This window comes from Grammomys surdaster, unplaced genomic scaffold, assembly GCF_004785775.1.
Source record: "Grammomys surdaster isolate TR1022 unplaced genomic scaffold, NIH_TR_1.0 126059, whole genome shotgun sequence".
NCBI lineage: Eukaryota > Metazoa > Chordata > Mammalia > Rodentia > Muridae > Grammomys > Grammomys surdaster.
This window is the reverse complement of record NW_021620869.1, coordinates 3,302,376-3,322,700: the sequence shown is the minus strand read 5'-3', so window position 1 is coordinate 3,322,700 and position 20,325 is coordinate 3,302,376. Positions and strand designations below refer to the sequence as shown.

Genomic DNA, 20,325 nt, shown 5'->3' with positions numbered 1-20,325 from the left:
CTTGGCCTCTTGATCACCACAACAAAAATTGGCTTTTTCCTAAACCAAGGCCACCCTTGATATGGCCGCTAACATTGGGGAGCCTTCCTTTATGACAATATTACACCCCAAACTGACAAATGGTTGGTAACTTGAACATTTACAAGAGACTAGGATGGCTGTGAGTTAGCCCAATGACGGGATTATTGTAGGTCCACTTCCCAGGGGCCCACCCAATGCAGCCGAAAAGGAGTGCGTGGTGCTGGGAGTGGGTGCAGCCTACATGGCCTAAGACAGGGCTCTCACCCTCCTTTCACCCACATCAGAGTCCCTTGACGTTGCCCATCGTCGACAGCCTAAAGCCTTCGACCATCGATGTGACTTGTCTCACATCAGTGTTTTGGGGTTGTGAACTTGTCTAAGACCCCCCATAATTAGACATCCAAATTCAAAACTCACATAGTTGGGATTGAACATAAGAAGGCTTCTCTAACTAAACAGAGAAGGGGGAGATGCCAGAAGCCAGGATCCTCGCCCTTACCCTTACCCCCTACCTTTCCCCACCTGCACAATGTCCTCTGAAGCTTGGCAGCTGCAAGATCCTGCTTAGCAACTGCAGATAGACTCAAAGCAGAGTACCATGTCTTCTTAAGAATAGCAGGGAGACCATAACTCAAGCAGTGTACCATATCTTCTGAAGAACTGCAGGTAGATCATAATTCAAGGCAGTGTACCATATAGACCATGACATGTTTCAAGGCACAGGCCAAGAAGATTTTGTACTTTTCCACCACCTGGACCCTCTTACCCCCTCCCCTTGTAAAACATGCTATAAAAAAGCATTTCATGTTCAAAAAAAAAAAAGAAATTAAAAAAAAAAAAAAAAAAATGGAAAACAGGCTAAGCAAACCATGGGAAGCAAGCCAGTAGGCAGCACCGTTCCATGGCCTCTGCATCAGTTCCTGCCTCCAGGATCCAGCCCTGCTTGAGTTCCTGTCTTGACTTCTTTGATGATGAACGATGATGTGGAAGCATACTCTTTCCTCCCCAAGTTGCTTTGATCACAGTGTTTCACCATAGCAACAGTCACCCTAACTAGGACAGCTGGAGAATACACAGTCTATCATGGTGAAGACCAGTCAGGAAGCAGAGAGCGATGAATGGGGTTTACTCAGATTACTTTCTCTTTTTCATTCAGTCCAGGAGCCCAGCCTATGGAACAGTGTTGTCCATATTTAGCGTGGATCTTCCCACATCCATTAACCCAACCTAGAATGCCAAGACATGTCAGATGTTTGTCTCCTAGGTGATTCTAGGTCCTGTCAACTTGACAATATTTAATAAGTCAAGGGCATTTTTCTGACTAGAAGTAATACCAAGGACCTGGAGAGATGGCTCAACAGTTGAGAGCACTGGCTGCTCTTCCAGAGGATATGAGTTCAATTCCCAGCAACCACATGGCAGCTCACAACTATCTGTAACTCCAGTTCCAGGACTTCTGACACACATGCAGGCAAAACATCAATGAATGTAAAATAAAAATAAATTATATTTTAGAAAGTAATTCCAAATGTGAAATTAAGAATAAGTAAATCACCTACAGTTGATCACCAGGGCATCTAGCTCAGCAATACAGAAAATCTAGACTTAAAACTAGACTCAAACTGCCCACAGACACTGGGCCAACTTCCTCACATTACTGGACCTCAAAAAATATTGTGTGGTTTCATATAAGGGATTTGTATAACCCTTTAATCATACCTAGTATTTTCAATGAAAGCTGGTTCCTGACCCATTTTGACACTTAGGGACAGACCCTAACATCCATCAGCCTTATCTGTATGGTGCAGAGAATGTTCTACAATTGCTATACTTATCATTTTGAATTGAGTGAGTTTATTAAGTATATAGCTAGAAAAGGAGCAGGATAAACAGCAAGTAGCAGATAGCTAGAAACAACAGACAGATAGACTGCAAAACACCATCACACTAGACATGCAGCTCTCTTGTTCTCTATCCTTATGTTATTTAAAAAGGTAACACTGGAGATAAAACGAGGGTAAATCAAGCACATTCTTGAAGATAGTGTAAAATTCAAGTGTGAGCAGAATGTGAGAAGGAAGAGATAGGACACAACCAGACTGCTGTGGTAAATCCTGTCTTGATGGATCTTGATATTTATTTCCTTAAAGGTACCAAAGCTTAATACGCTGCTCTGTAGCTTTATTTAAAGACGCTCAGAGAGCCTTTAAGGCAGATTCTCATGTGCTTTCCCGAGATAAGCACAGGGCAGGCTCCATTATGGTCTTTAGCTGAAACATACAAACAGAGCATGAGTGTGGACCTCCTGACTGGCAGGACATGTGTTGTTTGTCCACGGTTAGTAATGGAGCATTTGGGATTAAAATGTCCCAGGGCTCTCAATGAGAAACCATTTCTGTCTCCACTGGACCAACTGGCTCAAATCCAAAGGCAACCTCATTACAGCACTCTGGAAACAATTCATCCTTCCAGGCACACTCAGCAGCGAGCCACGCCCCTATGGGTCTGAGCCCATACACTCAAGTGTTAAAAAGAGAAGCAGGTGCACCATCCATCAGGAAGGTCTAGGGAAGGAAGACGAGTGCCAACAGTGGAGCCTGTGCCAGGGCTGGTACAGGAGGTATCCCGTGGGCCAGAGCAACAGCATCATTAAGGTACAGGGTGTCAAGAATAACAGAGGTGGTTAGGAGGAAAAAGACAACAGGAACAGTCTAAGGGCAGAGACCCAAAGCAGCACAGCAGCCTGCATTTATGTATTTGTGTGTGTGTGTGTGTGTGTGTTTGTATACACTCTCAGAAAGTCTGTGCACCTCCTAGAGTATACAGCTCTTCTAGCTTCACCCCATCAATTAACAGTCAGACTCCAAATTTTCCTTCAAATTTTAGCTCAGCACTGGACTCTCCAGGCCATGGCACCTTTAGGTGCCAGCAGGGCCTAGTCCTTAACATACTAATACACAGAAGGTGTCAGTGAACCTGTGAAAACCATACAACTGATGGCCAGAGTCAGCAAAGAGTAGCAAATGTTAGTTGCTTCTATCTTACAATATTCAAGGTTCTGTGAAGATTATCAACTTGTAAATATACAGACTTGTAAATATACAGAAAGCTATCCTTGTCTGCAGACACCACAGCCCAGAGGAGAAGGCTGAGTTAAAAGACAGTTGGGAAACCCAAAGCTCGGGAGCCAGGAGCTCCTGGGACATATGAGGCATAGTCAGGGTGGCACCAGAGTGGCCATCAATGCTCTTGAGTAGAAGATGAACTTGAACCCCAGGTGCAGGGCTCATCTGCATAACTTCTTTGGGCTTAATAGGGATGATCAGATAACCAAGGACATGATTTCCTGGTATCAGGCTGGGGCACAGGGTCCTTCCCCATCATGAATAGGGCTTCAGCAACATGCCCTGGACTATTCAGAACAAACAGTGTAAAGGTTAATCTTCATTGTTAATTTGGTAAGCTCTAGAAGCACCAAGGAAACAACCCTGGGTGCACCTGTGAGGGTATTTCCAGACACACCCTTAACAGATGGGAGATATGCTCAGAATGTGGTGGCACCATTCCCTGGGTTGGGGCCCCTGCTTAAAAAAGGAAAAAAACAAGTGGTAGATATCAGAATTTATCTCTCTCTGGTCCTGATGGATCCAGAAATGATCACTCACCGCATGCTTCTGCCACCACAGCTCACTGAGCACAGACTGTATCCCTTTTTCAACTGTGAGGTGAAATTAACCCTTTTCCCCTCAAATTTTTGTTTCCCAGGTATCTGGTCACAGTACTGAGTAAAGTAATATCATCACCTTGGTCCCCAGTGCCACACAAGTTCTTTTCCTCTGGAGTCGACTACCTGAACTTGAGCAGCATTCTCTACCGCTTAGACTATATAGACCTTGGAGGCTACGGCATGGGAAGGAGCTTGCTGACGCTGCTGCTCCTTCAGAGAGGCTGTAGTCTTGGTTGGCACAAAGATAGCAGTAGGATGTAAGTCGGGACTCTGCATAGGCAACTGCCTAGAGCTCAAAGCAGGGACTGGCCCACAATTCCAGGAGGGTCTCACAGATCTTGAAAGAGTTGAGGAAATTTTAATTAATTCAGAAGAAGAATAAAAGGAAATGACTTTTGTTTGCAGATAACATGCGTAATCCAGAAAAAAAAATCAATATCAGAAAATTCTATCCAGTTATTCTAGATAACATGTAAGGATGAAATCCAGTGCTCATCTATACACTGGCAGTAAGTGAGCAAGAAAAATAAAAATACAGAAACAGACTTATTCACAAAAAGACAAAAATATAATATGTCCCAGATTAAATATTTATATGTGTTAAGTGAAAAATAAAAACAAGGATTTATTAGGGTAGAAATATAAATAAACAAATAATTTGTTTCTCAAGTACAATACTAGGAAGCCATTACCTCACAATCCGAAGTAATTTTTGGCCTAATTGTGGGGACTTTGTGAAAATGGTTGTGAAGTTCATCAAGGAAAAGAAACAGGCCAGACAAGCCCAGAAAACTCTTGGCAGAGTGACATGATGTGGGGAGATGGGCAGTCAGTCTAAAGTTTATGGGGGTACCATTGGAGCTACATGGTGCCAGAATAAGGTTGCAGCAAGGGAGCAAGCTAGATATAGTCACAGACATGTAAATGGGACACAGACACATGAGAGGGAACAGAGGTGGCATTTTTAATCTATTCAGAAAGAACATCTGATTCACGATAGGAAAAGTAGGTGACTACTCTGTATCAAGTGAAAATGAATGGTGGAGGCTGAAATAATGTCCTTATTCACAAAGAGCACTCCTACGCCTACGAGAAACGACCAGCACTGCAAGTGAAACCAGCACAGCAAATCATAGAAGAATGAAGACAGCCACGAGGCATACAGAGAAGGCTGACTACACTGGCAGTCATGGATGTGCAAGCGATGTGCTAGCAAACATTCTATCAACGTTACACAGGTTAGGTGTCATTCGAGAGGAAGGAATCCCAACTGAGAAAATGCCTCCATAAGACTGGGCTATGGGCAAGACTGTAGCATATTTTCTTAAAGAATGATTGATATAGGATGTGGGTGGGGCCATCCCTGGGCTGGTATTCCTGGGTCTGTAAGAAAGGAGGCTGAGCAAACCATGGGAGCAAGCCAGTAAGCACCATGGCTCCATGGCCTCTGCATCAGCTCCTGCCTCCAGGTTCCCAGCCTAAGTCCCTGTTGTGACTTCCTTCAGTGATAGAACATGGATGTGGAAACATAAGCCATATAAAATCTTTCCTCCCCAGCTTGCTTTTGATCATGGTGTTTTTGCACAGCAATAGTAACCCTGACTAAGACATGCAGGAAATGTGGGAGAGGACAGAAAGGACAATGAAGGAAGGACGGATGGCCCAGGAGTGTCCCTCACCCTGTTTCTCAGGCCCTAGGAAAGGTGGTCACTGCTAAAACGGTGTAGTACCAGCCCTATTGAAAGCTGTGCCCAAGGGTCTTGTATCACAGCAATGTGGATGCTCTTTTCTGCTCTATAGCAGAATGGATGTTCTCTAAATCTTTCACTTGCCTCCCATCCAGCCTCTCAGGATGATCCGTGTCTATTATAGACAGCATGCCTGGCAATTTCTGAAGAAGCTGAAAAGTCAGTTTCTGTGTCATTCATTTTAGACTATCCATGGCCCCTCAGGTTGGGGGACTGGATTTACATGGAAAAGGGGGAGCTGAGTGTCGGGGTTCAGCTGGACAGTGCATGTATGACAGTTACAGTAATTAAACATTGAATGCTTTTAACCAAAAGGACAGGTTAGAAGGAGCAGTATGTACATGTGCATTTAGGATGGAGTGAGTGAGCAGTCTTCTCCCAGAGGAGGGAACTGCTGTACCAAGTCCTAATGGTAAACAAGGCTGGCCTGTACTCCAGGTCATGGGGCCTAAAGTCTCTGTGGAGAAGGAGAGGGGCAGGGCCCAGGGACATCTGGCTAACCCTGCACTACTTTTCAAGTATAAACCCTAGAAAGTGCATTTCTTTGATATAAAAAAAAGTACTTCTAAATACTAAAACTAATATTGCAAACTCACAAGGTGAGTACTCTGGGCCACTCTTAATTCCCCATGCCACCTGGGTCTGAAACAGAGACAGCCTCTATACTTCCAGCTAGTGACACAGCGGTACCTCTCCATTCAGCTGCCCCACCCCGGCCCTTGGGCTGGGGAGAAAAGAGCAAAATAACCAGGTCTGCAGCAGGGATAGGGTGATTCTGAGAATTATAACCCCTGGAAAGACCTTGTTTACTTCAAATTACCAACTGAAGTTTTACTTTAAAAACTACTCCTGTTCCAATTATAAATTCTATTCAAATTGACTGATGATTTAATGACACTAATTAGACTGTGTGTTCAAGAAATCTGTCTGACAAACCCCACTGCCAAGTGTTGTTAACAATATGACGGCATGAAGAGAGTTTAAACCATCAAAACAAAGGACTGCTAATGCAATGACACAATTATAGTCTAAAGGCTTTTTTTAAATCTCAATTTTAATGGAAAAAATGATTAAAACACAAAGGAAAATGTAACCTTGAATTTTTATGATGCTCAAGTCTTGTCTCAGGGGCCAGCTTTGAAGCTAGGTTTCTGGGCCTATGCTATCTCTTCTAGGGTCTAGAAATATAGGGTGGAGAAGCATCCTGCTAGGGACTCACCTAGACTGACACCAGATATCTAAGTGCTAAGCAAGACTGGTCAGAGAAGTGCACCCGGGCTGATGGGACCCTAACTCAAGGGTCTTCTTTATGCTTCTTGCTACTGCCCTGAAAACTCACACAGATAAGGAGATTTATTTCTGAGACTCTCACTGTTCAAACCATGGGAACATCTAATCAACTGACAGAACAAGAACACAATGTTGACTATTCACTACACCTGCTAGAGCCTCCCACTGCACATCTGGTCTATCTTCCTGTCACGCTGCATGCTGCTGACAAGGATCCTGTGTATAAACAGCTGTGAATAGGAATGTTCAATGGGAGCGACACCACAGGTAAACTATAATTCCATAGAGCTCCCTAGTTTGTCTTTGGCCAGGGTCTACAGAGCCTGGAGGAAAACCAGTACATTCAGCACAGGTATGGCTGGTTCTGAGGTAGCCAGTACAGTAAGGGTGTGTCCAGCTGAAGTCTACTGTCCTGAATCTGTGTCTTATGGCACAGTGCTCACTCTACTGTTTTTAAACTTTTGGTCTGGTCTTCACTCATACCACCCAAAAGCATAGAAGTAGCATAGGTGAATCCCTGGCAGAGTTCCTCTGTATACAGAGCCAACTTTCTGAAAGGGACTCAGGCCAGAAACTTGGCTACAGAACCAGTCTCTGAGACAGGAACTCCAAAGCACAGCAAAAAGCTCACTGTTACAGGACAGTGGCCATCCTACAGGCCCTTCCAGAGGTGCAATGCAGCATCAAGACCTGGAAGCACAGAGAAGGGACAGATTGTAAACTCCTAAAAACAGTGAGGAGATACCATGATGACACTGGGTCAAGAAGCTGCTATGGAGAAGCTGTGGACACACAGAACACAAAAAAAGCTAAGACTTTGGGGTTAAATTGCTTTTTGAGAGGCACAGATATGGGAGGCTATGGCTCATGTCGAAAATATGGCAGCAGCCTGGTAAGGTGGCAGTCAGTCAGTTGGCACATCAGGGCCAGTGGGTGCCACTGCCTAAAATGACTTCTATTGCTTTCCAGCTGGCACACAGCCCCTGCCTGAGGCCAACCTGAAACATCCAGCTCCTAGTCCTGGAAAACAGGGCCCCCTAGGAGGTGGCCCTAGCCATCCTCAGCAGAGCACTGGGTGATTGTCAGCAAGGCTTTTTTTCCTAGGTCTGGTGGTGGCCTCTCATACCAGGCAGGAAAGGATTCGAGGATGAAGAGCCTGGTCCTGGTAGAGTCAGTCCTTAACTAGCCCATTCCAAACCTAAGAGCATGGAGCAGCATCAGCAGCCATCAGCAGCCACCACCACCATCATCATCATCATCATCATCATCATCATCATCATCATCATCATCCCCACATCCCAGAACACTCAACCATCACAATACCAAAGGCCCAGTCTCCTTACAGGCAGCTCTCAGAGCCCAGGGTGAGGTTTCTAGATCCTCTTTTCTCACAAGGCCCAAGCAGGACAATGTTCTCAGTACACACATTCCTGAAAGGGAACCTAGAACTGCTACTAGGCCTGTTCACCAGGGCAGGTGGGGCTCTGCCATCTAAACCAGGGAGGAATCTTGTGTCGCCTCTTCAACAATCCACAGTATAGCCTATAGATAAGGTCATTGCCCAGGACCTTCCCACCGCTTATAAGACTGGTCTAGTGATGGCAGCATTGCAGAGTGGTTAGTACCAATCCAGGACCAGGGGTCCTAGATGCTGGGACTCCATCTTGGTCCTGTTCTCTTGGGTGGGCAAGGTGGTTCTGGGAAAGCTGCTTCTGTACAGTGATGGACGAGGACAGTGATGTCTGACTGTACATCCTCTATCCTTAGCCCAGCTAGGCCAGAGATGCGACTACCCTGACCAACACAGTGCAATCACATGACACTCAGCGCAGGACCCATCCCTTATCCACAGAAAATATTGTGCGTTGCTAAAGCTATGATGTGTTGCATGATTCTGTTACACAGCTGTGGGCAACTTGAACAACTCGTATGGGAGGCTTTTTGCTTTACTGTTACTACTGCAAACAGAGTTTCTACTGGACAGTGTGGCTCAACATGGTTCTCAGTAGAGATTTCCCTGGCCTGCCAGCTTTTATCTATTTACCACTTGTGTAGGTTTCTTTTCAACTTACTTAATCTGAAATTCGGGGATCAGATTAAATAGTTGTAGAGAGTAGGCATAAAGAAGGTCTTCATTAACAGGTGTTTTTTTCCCCCCCCCTTGTTCTTTTTTTTTTTTTTTTTTTTTTTGAGAAGGGGGTATCAGGGAGAAATCTGAGAAAAACCACAGTAAACCTTGAATCCTCTGAGGTATCCATCACTTTTTGGTCTGTCTTCCTGCTGCCCATCTTCCTATGAGTATTTTTAGAAGGCAACTTCTATACCATGAGGTTCTGAGTCCTCTTTAGGATGCACATAAAGCCTAGGACATTGCCGAAGCCTTACAGTGAAGGTCGCCTGGTTCCTGGGCTTTGACACTCTGTGGGTAAGCCTTGGGCAAAGAAGGAATCACATGGCACCCAGAGGGTATTTTGTTCTCAGGTCTTAGCATTTCATAGATGATGCCAATCCTGGGGATAGAAGGAGCAGGTGTCACCCAGAAGATACCAGGTCTATGGGACTAAGCACTAGATGGATGACGCCCATCCTGGGCACAGAAAAAGTAGCTGTCACCTGTCTATACCTCAGCACTAGATGAAATCATACCAACCATGGGGAAGAAGAAGCAGATGTTACCATGAGGGTACCTCACTCACATGTCCTAGCTCTTAGAAGGACGTATGACACAGCCCAAGGCTGCTGCTCACCTTGATATGTTCATGCAACTGTGCCTCGTGCTGTCGGGACAACTGCTCGTGTTGACGCTGGAACTCTGCAATGAGGATCTGCCGCTGGATCTGCTGCTTCTGTTTCAGTGCTAGGAGTTCCTGCTGCAGCTGCTGCTCCCGCAATGCAGGTTCCAAGGGCAGTGAGAACTGGTGGTCCAAGCGCAGATCCATGGGCACTGCTGCAGGGGCCACTTGCAGAGGCAGCGCTGTAGCCACGTCCACTGTGGAGAGAATACAACACAGGAGAGTGAGTCACTATGTCAGCAAAGCTAGCCTTGAGGTCTGGGTCCCTTTTCCCTGTAAAGCCTAGATGCAGCTATCATGGTGTGTTGGTGGTCCAAAGGGCATCTAGTGTCCCTTAGCCAAAGGCCTGATAGGCTCAAAGCACAAGGCTCAGAGATACCAGGGCTCTGCCCTCAAGTACAAAGATCTAATGGTAATGAGAGATCTGGCCAGGAAAGATACTTGCATTGAGTTCTCACTCCACCACCCTTTGCCAAAATGGGAAGCCCCACTCTCAAAGGACCCCACTACAGGCCCAAAGGTCCATCCGATGTCATTGAAAAGTCAATCAAGGGAAACTACAGTTAAAGCCTACGCTTAGCCAAGCAAGAAGCCAAGTGCCAGTACTTGGATGGACAAACTGCCTGTACTTTGTTTCTGCCCCTTCTCTAAGAATGAAGCGACTGCAGAGCTATGTATGAGCCTCAAGAACAGTGTGTGCCATAGAAGTGGTCCAGATAGACACTCAATCGAAGAGCCTGTTGCCATGGTAAAATGAGCACCCTCTTGAAAAACATGTTTACCCAACCGACTGCAGCCAATAAAGTGTACTCCTGGCGGGCAGCACGAGTGTTCATCAGGGTGGCTTCTGCCTTCACACTGTGCCAAGGAGAGTCCACTGTGATTCTGATTTAAAGCAGAAGCCGAGTCAATCTCAGTGCTTACAAAATTGATTCCAAATTAAAGTGTGAGAAACAATGTGGAGGAAAGGTAAGTTTTAAAGGACCAACACAGGGACAGAGAGATGGCATAGTGTATGTGAATAAAGACACCTGCTACCATATCTGACAATCTGAGTTCAGTCCCTAGGGCCCACACAGTGGAAGTAGAGAACCAACTCTTGAAATCTATGCTCTAACTTTTACACATACAGCATGCATCACCTACTTACCACCCAAATGCACATATGCATGCACACAAAGTTTTAAAAACACAATAAATAATAAAGAAGAAATTGCCAACTTTATGAAGAAGCCCCACTCCTGCCACAGGCAGGAGCAGTGTGTCATGCATGGGTTCCATGGGTGCTAGAAAGCTCTAAGCACAGTTTAGGGCTGGTTACTATACAGCACCCATCAACAGGTGGCTATGCAGACATTCACTGGGTTAGGGCAAGGGCCATGTAGATCTTCCCTCCAGAAAGCCCCTTATGAACTTGACCTTGATCAGAGTCCTAATAGTGGCTACCCTGTATCCCTGCTTTTGGCTAAATGTTTAGGGCCTTCTACTTACAGACACAAGGTATTCTTGAACCAAGAGCTCCCCTAAACTTTCTTCCTGGGTAAACTAACTGACAATATTGAGCTCACAGACTTGAATAAGAAAGTTACCTGTTGCTCTTGGTCCCTGGCAATCCTTTGATCCCACACAGCAAGTCTCAAAGCTGGCCTAGGTTACCAAAGGACTAGATCTCTGGCCCCAGGACTCTGCTTTGTCCACAGAGTAAGACTCCGGAGAACTCTAACACCAGAACCCTGGTGTCCTGCCTCAAGATACAGCTCCTGTGCAGAGAGTCCATAGGGCCCAGAAGGGAGGGGTGAGCCACCATGCAGATCCTCTTGAGTTTCCTAATGAAAGTCACTGTCTTCCCATAAACAAGTTCTGGAAGCACACTGACTTCTGATTTAGGCCTGTGGTCTCCACTGAATCCTCCAAGGCTGGACTGTCAAAAGGGTAGGAGCAGACAGAACCTATGGAATAAGTAGGACTTGGGCTAACAGCCTGCCCAGCCATGGGGCCACCAAGCAACCTAAAGGCAACTGGATCTTCATGTCCAACCCCTCCTGCCACACACACTGAGAATCAGCAAGGCTTCTGCCCCTCTTCATCAGTGAGGCAAGGCTCTGACTGTCTACAGGGATGTTTCTACTTTGCATATCTTGGCTCAAGTTAGGTACACTAGAAGCCTTTTATTTGAGCTATGCTTGCACCACAGGCAGGGGCTCTCTCTCACATACAGGGATAAGGACTGGATTACTCTCCCTGCCTTATCCTTTTTAATCTCTTATTACAAAATTAAACAAGATAGGAACATTATAAGGCCACGTTTGTAGAACAACATTATTTCCATGTTTTAAGGAAAAGACATTATAGAGGGTATGGAATTAAACTGAGCAATCTCAGTTTAGGAAAGGGAAGACTTCCTGACAGAACCTCAGGGTAAGCTCCTTCCTCAGTCCTCAGGGCACAGTAGGTAACAGCTGCTGCTACATGCTGGGGTTTTACCTGTTCCCCATTTTGAACTCACATATATGATCCTCTACTTGCCACTTCTGGTTAAATACGACTGTCTCAAGCAATTTAGTGTGCTTATGATTTCCTGAGGTAAGTTACATCATCTTTCTCATATAGAGACACATAGGGTCCCTGGTGGGCTTAGTCTGTAGCCACTTTATTTTAGAATATGAGTTGATTAGGGGTGAAAATTAACCTATAACCATTCAACGTTAAATTTATTTATTTATTTATTTATTTATTTATTTATTTATTTATTTTTCGAGACAGAGTTTCTCTGTGTAGCCCTGGCTGTCCTGGAACTCACTCTGTAGACCAGGCTGGCCTCAAACACAGAAATCCGCCTGCCTCTGCCTCCCAAGTGCTGGGATTAAAGACATGCGCCACCACCACCCAGCTTTCAACTTTAAATTCTTAAATGTCTAGTTAAACAGTGATAATTTGGCTTAAATAAAAACTCATGAAGAATTAATGAAACCATGGCACTATATCACAGCTTGCAAGCTGTCTTCTTCTGTGTGTTACCTCACTTGGGCCTGGGAGAGGGGGGCAGGTGTGACTCTTATAATTTTGCTGACATGACTTATGATCTACACATTAACAAGGGTATATCAAAGATGCTGGCCACAAGAGCATGCCATCTGCCCATCTCTGATTTTCACAGGAGGGTACCATTAGGAATTACTAGCAGCTCTTTCAATATCAAATATACAACCTTTAAAAGGATCATTTGAATTAACTTCAAGAACATGACATGCCAATCATTCCTGCCCATGTACCCACATACTGGTAACAGGGATAGTTGAAGTGGAAACTTAAGGGTTCAATGGAGTCAATTGTGTTGGATGGTGTTTTGCTGGGGCAAACGAAGGATTGTTTTCCTAAAGTGGACATAGGTCAAAGACTAAGGCAGACTTGTGAAAGAATGTTTCAATGAAGCAGACACAGGAGAGAGGATGTTCTGCTAAAGCAAGTACTCAAAAGGACATGTGATGGAAGGATTTTTGCTAACAACATGCATGTATTGGTCTGCCTTACATTGCACAGTTGAGCTGCATTTGTCAGGATTCCATAGAGAGAAATACACACACACACACACACACACACACACACACACACACACACACACACACTCTTCTCTCTCTCTCTCTCTCTCTCTCTCTCTCTCTCTCTCTCTCTCTCTTCTGGTGGGTATTGAAGTTTCTTGCCACTTTCATGGACTCAGGCTGATTGGCAGAGTGATATCAGCTGAGACGGACAGGCATATTGAGGCAAGGCATATGGAGGACAGGCGATGTGTGAAGAGTATAAACAGGACTCGATGGACCGACGGAGACAGGGCTTGGCTTGCTGGTACAGCTGTGCAATGCTTTTAGGTCTTGAGTCTTCCCTTCACTGAAAGAGGCACAACCAAGAACTTCTTGTGGTGTTCCTGTTGGTCATTCCTGCTGACTTGAGCCAAGGTTGAGGCCTGGCTGTCTCTGCTAGGTCCTGTCACCAGTGTTGCTAACTTGACTCTACCGAACTGGACTGCTGGTTATCTGTGAAGTGTTTGAAAGTGGATGGAGCTGCCGATGCCTGCTGACCTATGAACTTAACTGCTAATTTCCAGACAATACAGACCAGAGTTGCTCCAAAAAACATTTCTAAACAGGTCTAGTTCCCTACCCCCAAACTTTTCTTTTCTACTATCTATGATGAGTAGTAGGCTACAAGGGAGGTTAAAGTGTTTAAGAACCATCATTAAAAATAGGATTTGAAAAAAATTAAACTTACAGATAGTGGAGAGATGGCTCAGAGGTTATATTTATTTGGTGCTCTTCCAAAAGACTGGAGTTGACAGCACCCACAGTAAACAGCTCACAACTGGAACTCTAGCTCCAAGAAATCCAATACCTTTCTCTGGCCTCTATGGGCACAACTGGGGGTACTGAATGCTTAGGGACTGGCAGGGCAAGGTGTACAGAGGGCAGCTGGGGGTGGGATGGGCAGCTCCAGGTAGTGGCAAGACTGAGCTCCTTAGCGGCTCCTCCTCAGTTGTAGGGCAGAGAGATAGCTAGCTGGAGCAGTTTCCACAGTAGCACTTCCCTGTTGCTGAGCTGGTCAAGGAAATCACATTCACACTGGGTCCAAAGGATCCTAAAGGGAGTATTGTAGCAACTGAAGCTCTTTTCTCAGTCAGAGGCCACCACTGAGTACACCAGTGAGTCTTCCCACTGCAAAACAGGCGGTATAGCTCCTGACCAAGCTGGCCAGCCCCTACCAAAGAATGTAAAAGGGCCATTGGGTTCTCTGAACAACAACCAGCATGTGAGACTGATATGAGCACTCTTTGAAGAAGAACACAGAGGGGCACTCTGAAGGGGCTTGCCATGCACTGAACATACCTTCATCTTCACAAACTAAAGCTGAGGCTAGGGTGAGGCAGAGCATATCACTTGTGTTGAATTCTGTTGAATCTTCATTCCGTATGCTCAACTTACTAATGTTTTCATTCTTAAGGCATTCTTTTAAAGGCTGTTTTGAAGCTGTAACCTTGGGTACTTTAAGGTGTCCTAAACTTGTGAGCTGGACTGAAAGGTGAGTGGAGGGCTACCATGCTCACTCACCATGCATGGTGAACAAGCCTAAGACGGCTGTCTCCTCTTCACTCAGGCAGTGCCCATGCTTCCTGACCCACAGGTGTCTGAACTTCCTATACAAATGCCAATCAGCCTGAAGATTTTTGCCCAGGTCTTCTTTTCCATTCATCTGTACAAGAAATGCATGGTGGCCAGTCTCCACTTCCTAACTTCTAGGAGCCCGACAGCTGAAGAGGAGAGCCAAGGGGAGGGCTTGTTCTGAGCTCTGTGTGGACAACAAGTCTCTAGAGAGTGCCTACACTGGAGGTTTGAAGAAAGGGAGTTATCATTCCCATAGCTCAAGCACCACAGAGCAAAGAAGACCCATGTGACAGTTCACTGAGACCCCTCTTCAAGTCCACAGTGGGCCTAGGCTCAACTGTCCTATTTGAGAACAGAGGATGGTGCTGGGTGCCAGGACTGGTCCTTCAGTAAAGTCTGCCTGCCAGTGAACTCCAAGAAGCATTTCCTTGTTATAGTAAGTACTGGGAAGGACTGAAAACCTGCCTTGGCCTATATCCTGAAGTACCAATCAGAAGTCCACTCTTGGCCACAGAAGGTGGAAGACAGCAGAAGACCAAAGGCCCTCTGTTACCTGCAACTCACATCCATACCTTGTCATTGATGTTGCTTCCTCTCAAGTAAGGCCACCCTGGAAGACCCAAAATAAGGCCTGGAACCCACACAGGCAAGGAGACTCGGCCATGGGCTCCTGAGAACATGGTTTGCTCATCCCCACAGCCATCATCAAGAGGCCAAGAAGCCTGGGTGTAGCCCTGCTCAAGTGCAAGCTGCAGAGATTGAGGCCATGGGTCCCATTCACTCATGAGAACATGGCATTAGCAGTTGTGACAAGAATGACTTGTGCTATTTCTGTATCAAAACCACTGGAAATGCCACAAGTTCCCAACAGAAGCTGTTGGTGCTTTTGACCTAGGGTTCCAAGAGAAGAAAACAAAATCCTCTCTTCTTAAAGAATACAGCATCAGAACAAAAAACGCCTGTATGCTCAGGAATACTGTATGGAGGGGCTGAAAACTCCTCCATAGGCTGTGCTTTGAAAAGCTTATCAATACAATTGGGCCTATGACGTCAGTGAGGACACAAAGCCCACATTCAGTGCTCAGAGGAGAAAGACGGGTCTGCTGGGAGCAAGCCCTCCTACAGGAAAGGCCTCCAGCTCTCCCTCCCAGATCCTGCTTTCCATTACGTGGGTCACTCTTCTTTCTCTGACACCACTTCACGCCATCACATAGACACAGAATGAAAGCAGCACTGTTTGGGAAACACGCCAGAGTTGAGGGTCGCCTCCATAAAGAAGAACTCATTCAGCTCCAGGGAAAAATAATAGATATTTCAACTATGTAACCATAGCTTCCTCTCACTGACATTTGTCTGTATGGGGGTAGAGCAGAGCAAGAGTGGGAGGAAGAAGGGTAAAGCCCAGACGGGCAGAACTTGAATCTTGCAACATGGCACGTTATCCACAACCAAGGGCATAGTCATCAAGTAAACGGCAAGAAGGAACACGGGTACTTAGCAGAGTCCCAGATTTTCTCTCACTGAGTCCCTGGAAACGCCATGCACCTACCCAGGGAAAACACATTCGGACCTAAGTTTCTCTTGCTTCTTTGTGTCATGGGCGATCCAGAAGGTGTGCATTCTCTCACTGGTCAGAACAAAGGCAGTGGACATGAGTAGACTACAGTGGCAGGTGCAGGTTAAGGTGGAGAGGCCCTTTGGAGCTCAAACTTCTAGAACAAATAACCATTGCCTATCAGGGGCAAGCACCTGAATGATGCCAAGAAGCAAGGACTAGCGAGCACTGTGTCTGGTGGGCACTCCCACGGACTTCCTCCGATCCAGGAAGCAAGCTGCTGCTCAGTATCTTTGCTCGTCTACCTGCACCACCGGCCACTCTAGGACTCAGGTGCAGCTGAGCAGCCTCTGAGAAAGCAGTGTTCGCAGGCAACCAGGGTGGAAGGGCAAGAAGCAGGAGAGGTGATATGGACCAAAACATGTCTACACAGGCTCACTTGGGTACCCAGTCCACAAGAGAGCAGGTGGCTAGCCATAGAAATGCCTGTCATAAAGATCCACCTGCTCCTATGTGGCCAGGCAGCATGGTCTCCTGTGCAACTTCCTACCCAGGTTTGCCTTCTCTAACTTCTCCTGGCTTAAGTCCCACAGAATTCTCCCATCACCTTTGTTATACTTCTTGTTCTAGGTTTTTCTCATTCTGCAGGAGGCCAGGCCCAACCTGCTTTGGAAAGGAGGTACAAGGGGCAAACCTGCACCTGTGGCAAGTACTGAGGCTTCTTCCCTTGGCTGTGGGAAGCACGCCAGACTGAAGGCCATGCCATCAGAAATGAGAAGACACTCATGATCCATACCTTCTTGCTGCTATGCCTATCACTGAAAATGAAAAAGGCATCGAATCTGGACCCTGTGCCATGACTTCTTTTTCTCCTGATGTTCTGAGACTGCCTACTTGGGCTCCCTAGTCTGGCCCCTCAGTGCTGAGTCCTGCACTCCAGACAAGGGACACTTCTCATAGGTATTTCAGGGTCATTCTGGATCAAGCAATTGAGACCACCTTTTCTTTGAATGCATGACAATGAAACTCCTGAAATAATCCTTTAGCTTTCCTTCTCATTTTTCCATCGTTCTCTTTTTTCTTATACCCAACAAGATCTTAAATGTATATCCTCACCTTTTAAAGTTTGTCATTACTACTGCTATTTTGATAGCACACAGTCACATTCAAAGAGCAACAGCTCCTGCACGTTTATGCTATTCAGATCAATGGCTCTTGGGGTGTGGAGTAGCTCAGGTATATCATGGGTAGTGTTCTTCTCTCGAAGTTACTGCTACTTAACCTGGCCTGGGGCTACCTGTCTCAGATTGAACAGAACTGAATAGATTCTCACACTGAGGGCATCAGTCAGGGAGCCTCCAGCTTGGTGCCTAAGGCCTCTGCTCCCAGCCACCTTCTCTCTCTTAGAGATATCCATTGCTACTTCAGCCCTGCATAATAAAGGCTGAGCCTTGGAGGACCTGGCAGTTGTCATGAATACAGTCACCCAGGCCTCTGTTCTAGTTACACTTACAAATCCTCAACTTGATTTTGTCTCCAGGCAGAAGACCTCTGCGCCATAGTCTGTAGCAAATAAACCTTTAATGGGCAGCTTTAGAAGGGAAAAAGAGTCATACAGCAATTGCAGAGGGTGGGGTTCTTCTGCCTCCATACCAGCAGACTGCTTGCCTCCACTTTGTTTCCTGAGGGAAAGGCACTCCATAGCATCACCCAGTCACTCTCAGTGTTCTGGAGAGGGATCTGGCTTTGTTGTGTCTGCTAGATAAGCTGAGGTTTCCAAAACCCACTTTCCACCTTCCAGGATGTGGCCAGCATGCCCCTCTCACTCTTGCTGGCTTTACCACCCTTTGTTAGATGTTCATTTTTAGGTGTTTGGGGAACAATTTCAAAAGGACACAAAGCAAGACCAGTGAGGTGGCTTAGGAGATGTGAAGACCTGAGTTCTATCTAGCCCCAGAGCTCACATGGTGTAAAAGAGTGAACTGACTTGCACTGTGGGCATGTAGGCTAGCACACATGCACACACGCACACATGCAAACAGGCACTCACTCACAAACTCACGCATGCATGTGTTTTTCAAAGTACATAAAGCAGAGAGAATTGTGCAATGGATTCCTCATCTGGTCCTTCTCATACTTTCTATGCACCTATATACACCTCTTCCATACGTGCCCGACAAATGTCTGTGGAAGATTCTTATAGAACAGTAAGATACTGTCGGCCTATCCAAGTAAGTCAGTAAGAATTCCATGCTTATCAAGTGACCAGAAAATCACCCCACTCTTCAGTCTCAAAAATGGATTTTATATTGTTTGAATCAGGACCCAGTAATGTCAGGCATTGCTAGAAAATTGTCTCTCTTAAAGACACTGTAATGTGCCAGGACATGTGAAGGATCTCCCCACACCACCCCCACCCCTCTCATGAACACATGCCAGCTACAGACACTGGCTATCTGCCCTGCAGCTCTACTGGTGACGCTTGCCTGGATCAATGAACTCCCTGCCCTGGCTTTCTGCCAACTGGGATATGTTCTTAGGGCCTGGCAGATCTGGCTATGATTTTCCAGCAAGAGCCTAAGAAGCTAGGAGACTGGTGGGGACAGCCCGGGTGGGTGTTAGCAGCTAACCACGGCTGTTGCTAGTAGCACACTTCTGGATTCATAGTTGCTTCTTCGAGTGTTCACTGGGTTCTTTCTATAAATGCTCTCTGCCTTGTTACTCTGACCAGAAGGTTTTATAAGAAGGGAGGACAAATGCTTGCTTTTTTTTTTTTTTGCCAAGTTTTAAACTAAATGATCAGTCTTCCAGTGTGGGTGGTGTGTTTTACAATATCCTAATGACGTGAGTCTCTCCTAGCTACAGATCTCACAGATACTCAAATAGTCCTGCGCACAGTCACAGGGAGTCTTGGGTCTGGCCCAAGTTCTGAAACCCAAAGGTTTCAGATTTGCTCTATTCTGATGGAACATGATGACCTGTTCTGGCTCTTACAATTTTCTTGACCCTCATGTAGGTCACTGTTTAGCAATTAGACTTTGGTTATTGGAATGAGTGCTATTATGGGATGGATTTATGGCATATTATGTTTTTATTGTCATTCTTGTACATTTCTAAAGTGAATGAATTTACACACACGTGTTCCGACCTCCATCTTCCCTTGGCACTTGAGAGCACAAAGCTTTTTTTTTTTGGGGGGGGGGGGGTTGAGACAGGGTTTCTCTGTGTACTCCTGGCTTTCCTGGAACTCACTCTGTAGACCAGGCTGGCCTTGAACTCAGAAATCCACCTGCCTCTGCCTCCCAAGTGCTGGGATTAAAGGCGTACGCCACCACCGCCTAGCTGAGAGCACAAAACTTATTAAGACCATCAACTCACAAGTACTGAAGAGCCCTATCTAGACTCCATTCAAAATTCTGATTTATCTGCAATTTCCAAAGATGTCTGAAATGAAATTACAATTATTTAATGTGTATGTGAGCATGTAGGTACAAATGTATGAAGGACTTAAGAGTGGAAAAATTAAAAGCACTTTCCAGTGCAAACATCTAAGAACATTTTGCACCAAGCAGGCACAACACACTGGCATGGCCTGGGCCTCATAGGAAGGAGATCTTTTGTACTAGCTTTCTCTGCTTTACTGAGGTGGGAGAGACACATGCCACACATAGCCTGTGCTCTATGTATTCTCTGAGCTGAGTTTTCCATGCACAGTTCTGGAAGTAAGAGGCAACTGATTAATCCCATGTTTCTTCTTCTAGATGAGAAGGTAAGCTCTTGTGTCCAGTCCTATGAGAGGCACTGCTCCAAGTTGGAAGCCAGAAAGGCCCAGGCCTCATCTCACTACAGCCAGCTTGTCTTTGGGGACCCCCCGCCCCCGCACTGTTCTGACAGTGGGTACCCTGCAGCTTGAGAACCTGTGCTCTGGAACTGACATTCTACCACCATACACATTCCTTTCAGCAGAAATGCTCAGATATATGATTAAAACACACACACACACACACACACACACACACACACACACACACACACA

At 45.9% G+C, this 20,325-nt stretch overlaps 1 protein-coding gene across 4 annotated transcripts in view; it reads right to left on the bottom strand.

Moving 5' to 3' along the window:
• The window catches only part of Hdac4 (histone deacetylase 4), a 220,993-nt gene that overhangs the window by 97,085 nt on the left and 103,583 nt on the right, over positions 1-20,325 (bottom strand). For all 4 annotated transcript variants that reach the window (XM_028755330.1, XM_028755327.1, XM_028755329.1 and 1 more), the window contains exon 3: positions 9,534-9,775. In XM_028755330.1, coding sequence (XP_028611163.1) covers positions 9,534-9,775 — 242 coding nt within the window. The remainder of the gene's footprint in view (positions 1-9,533; positions 9,776-20,325) is intronic.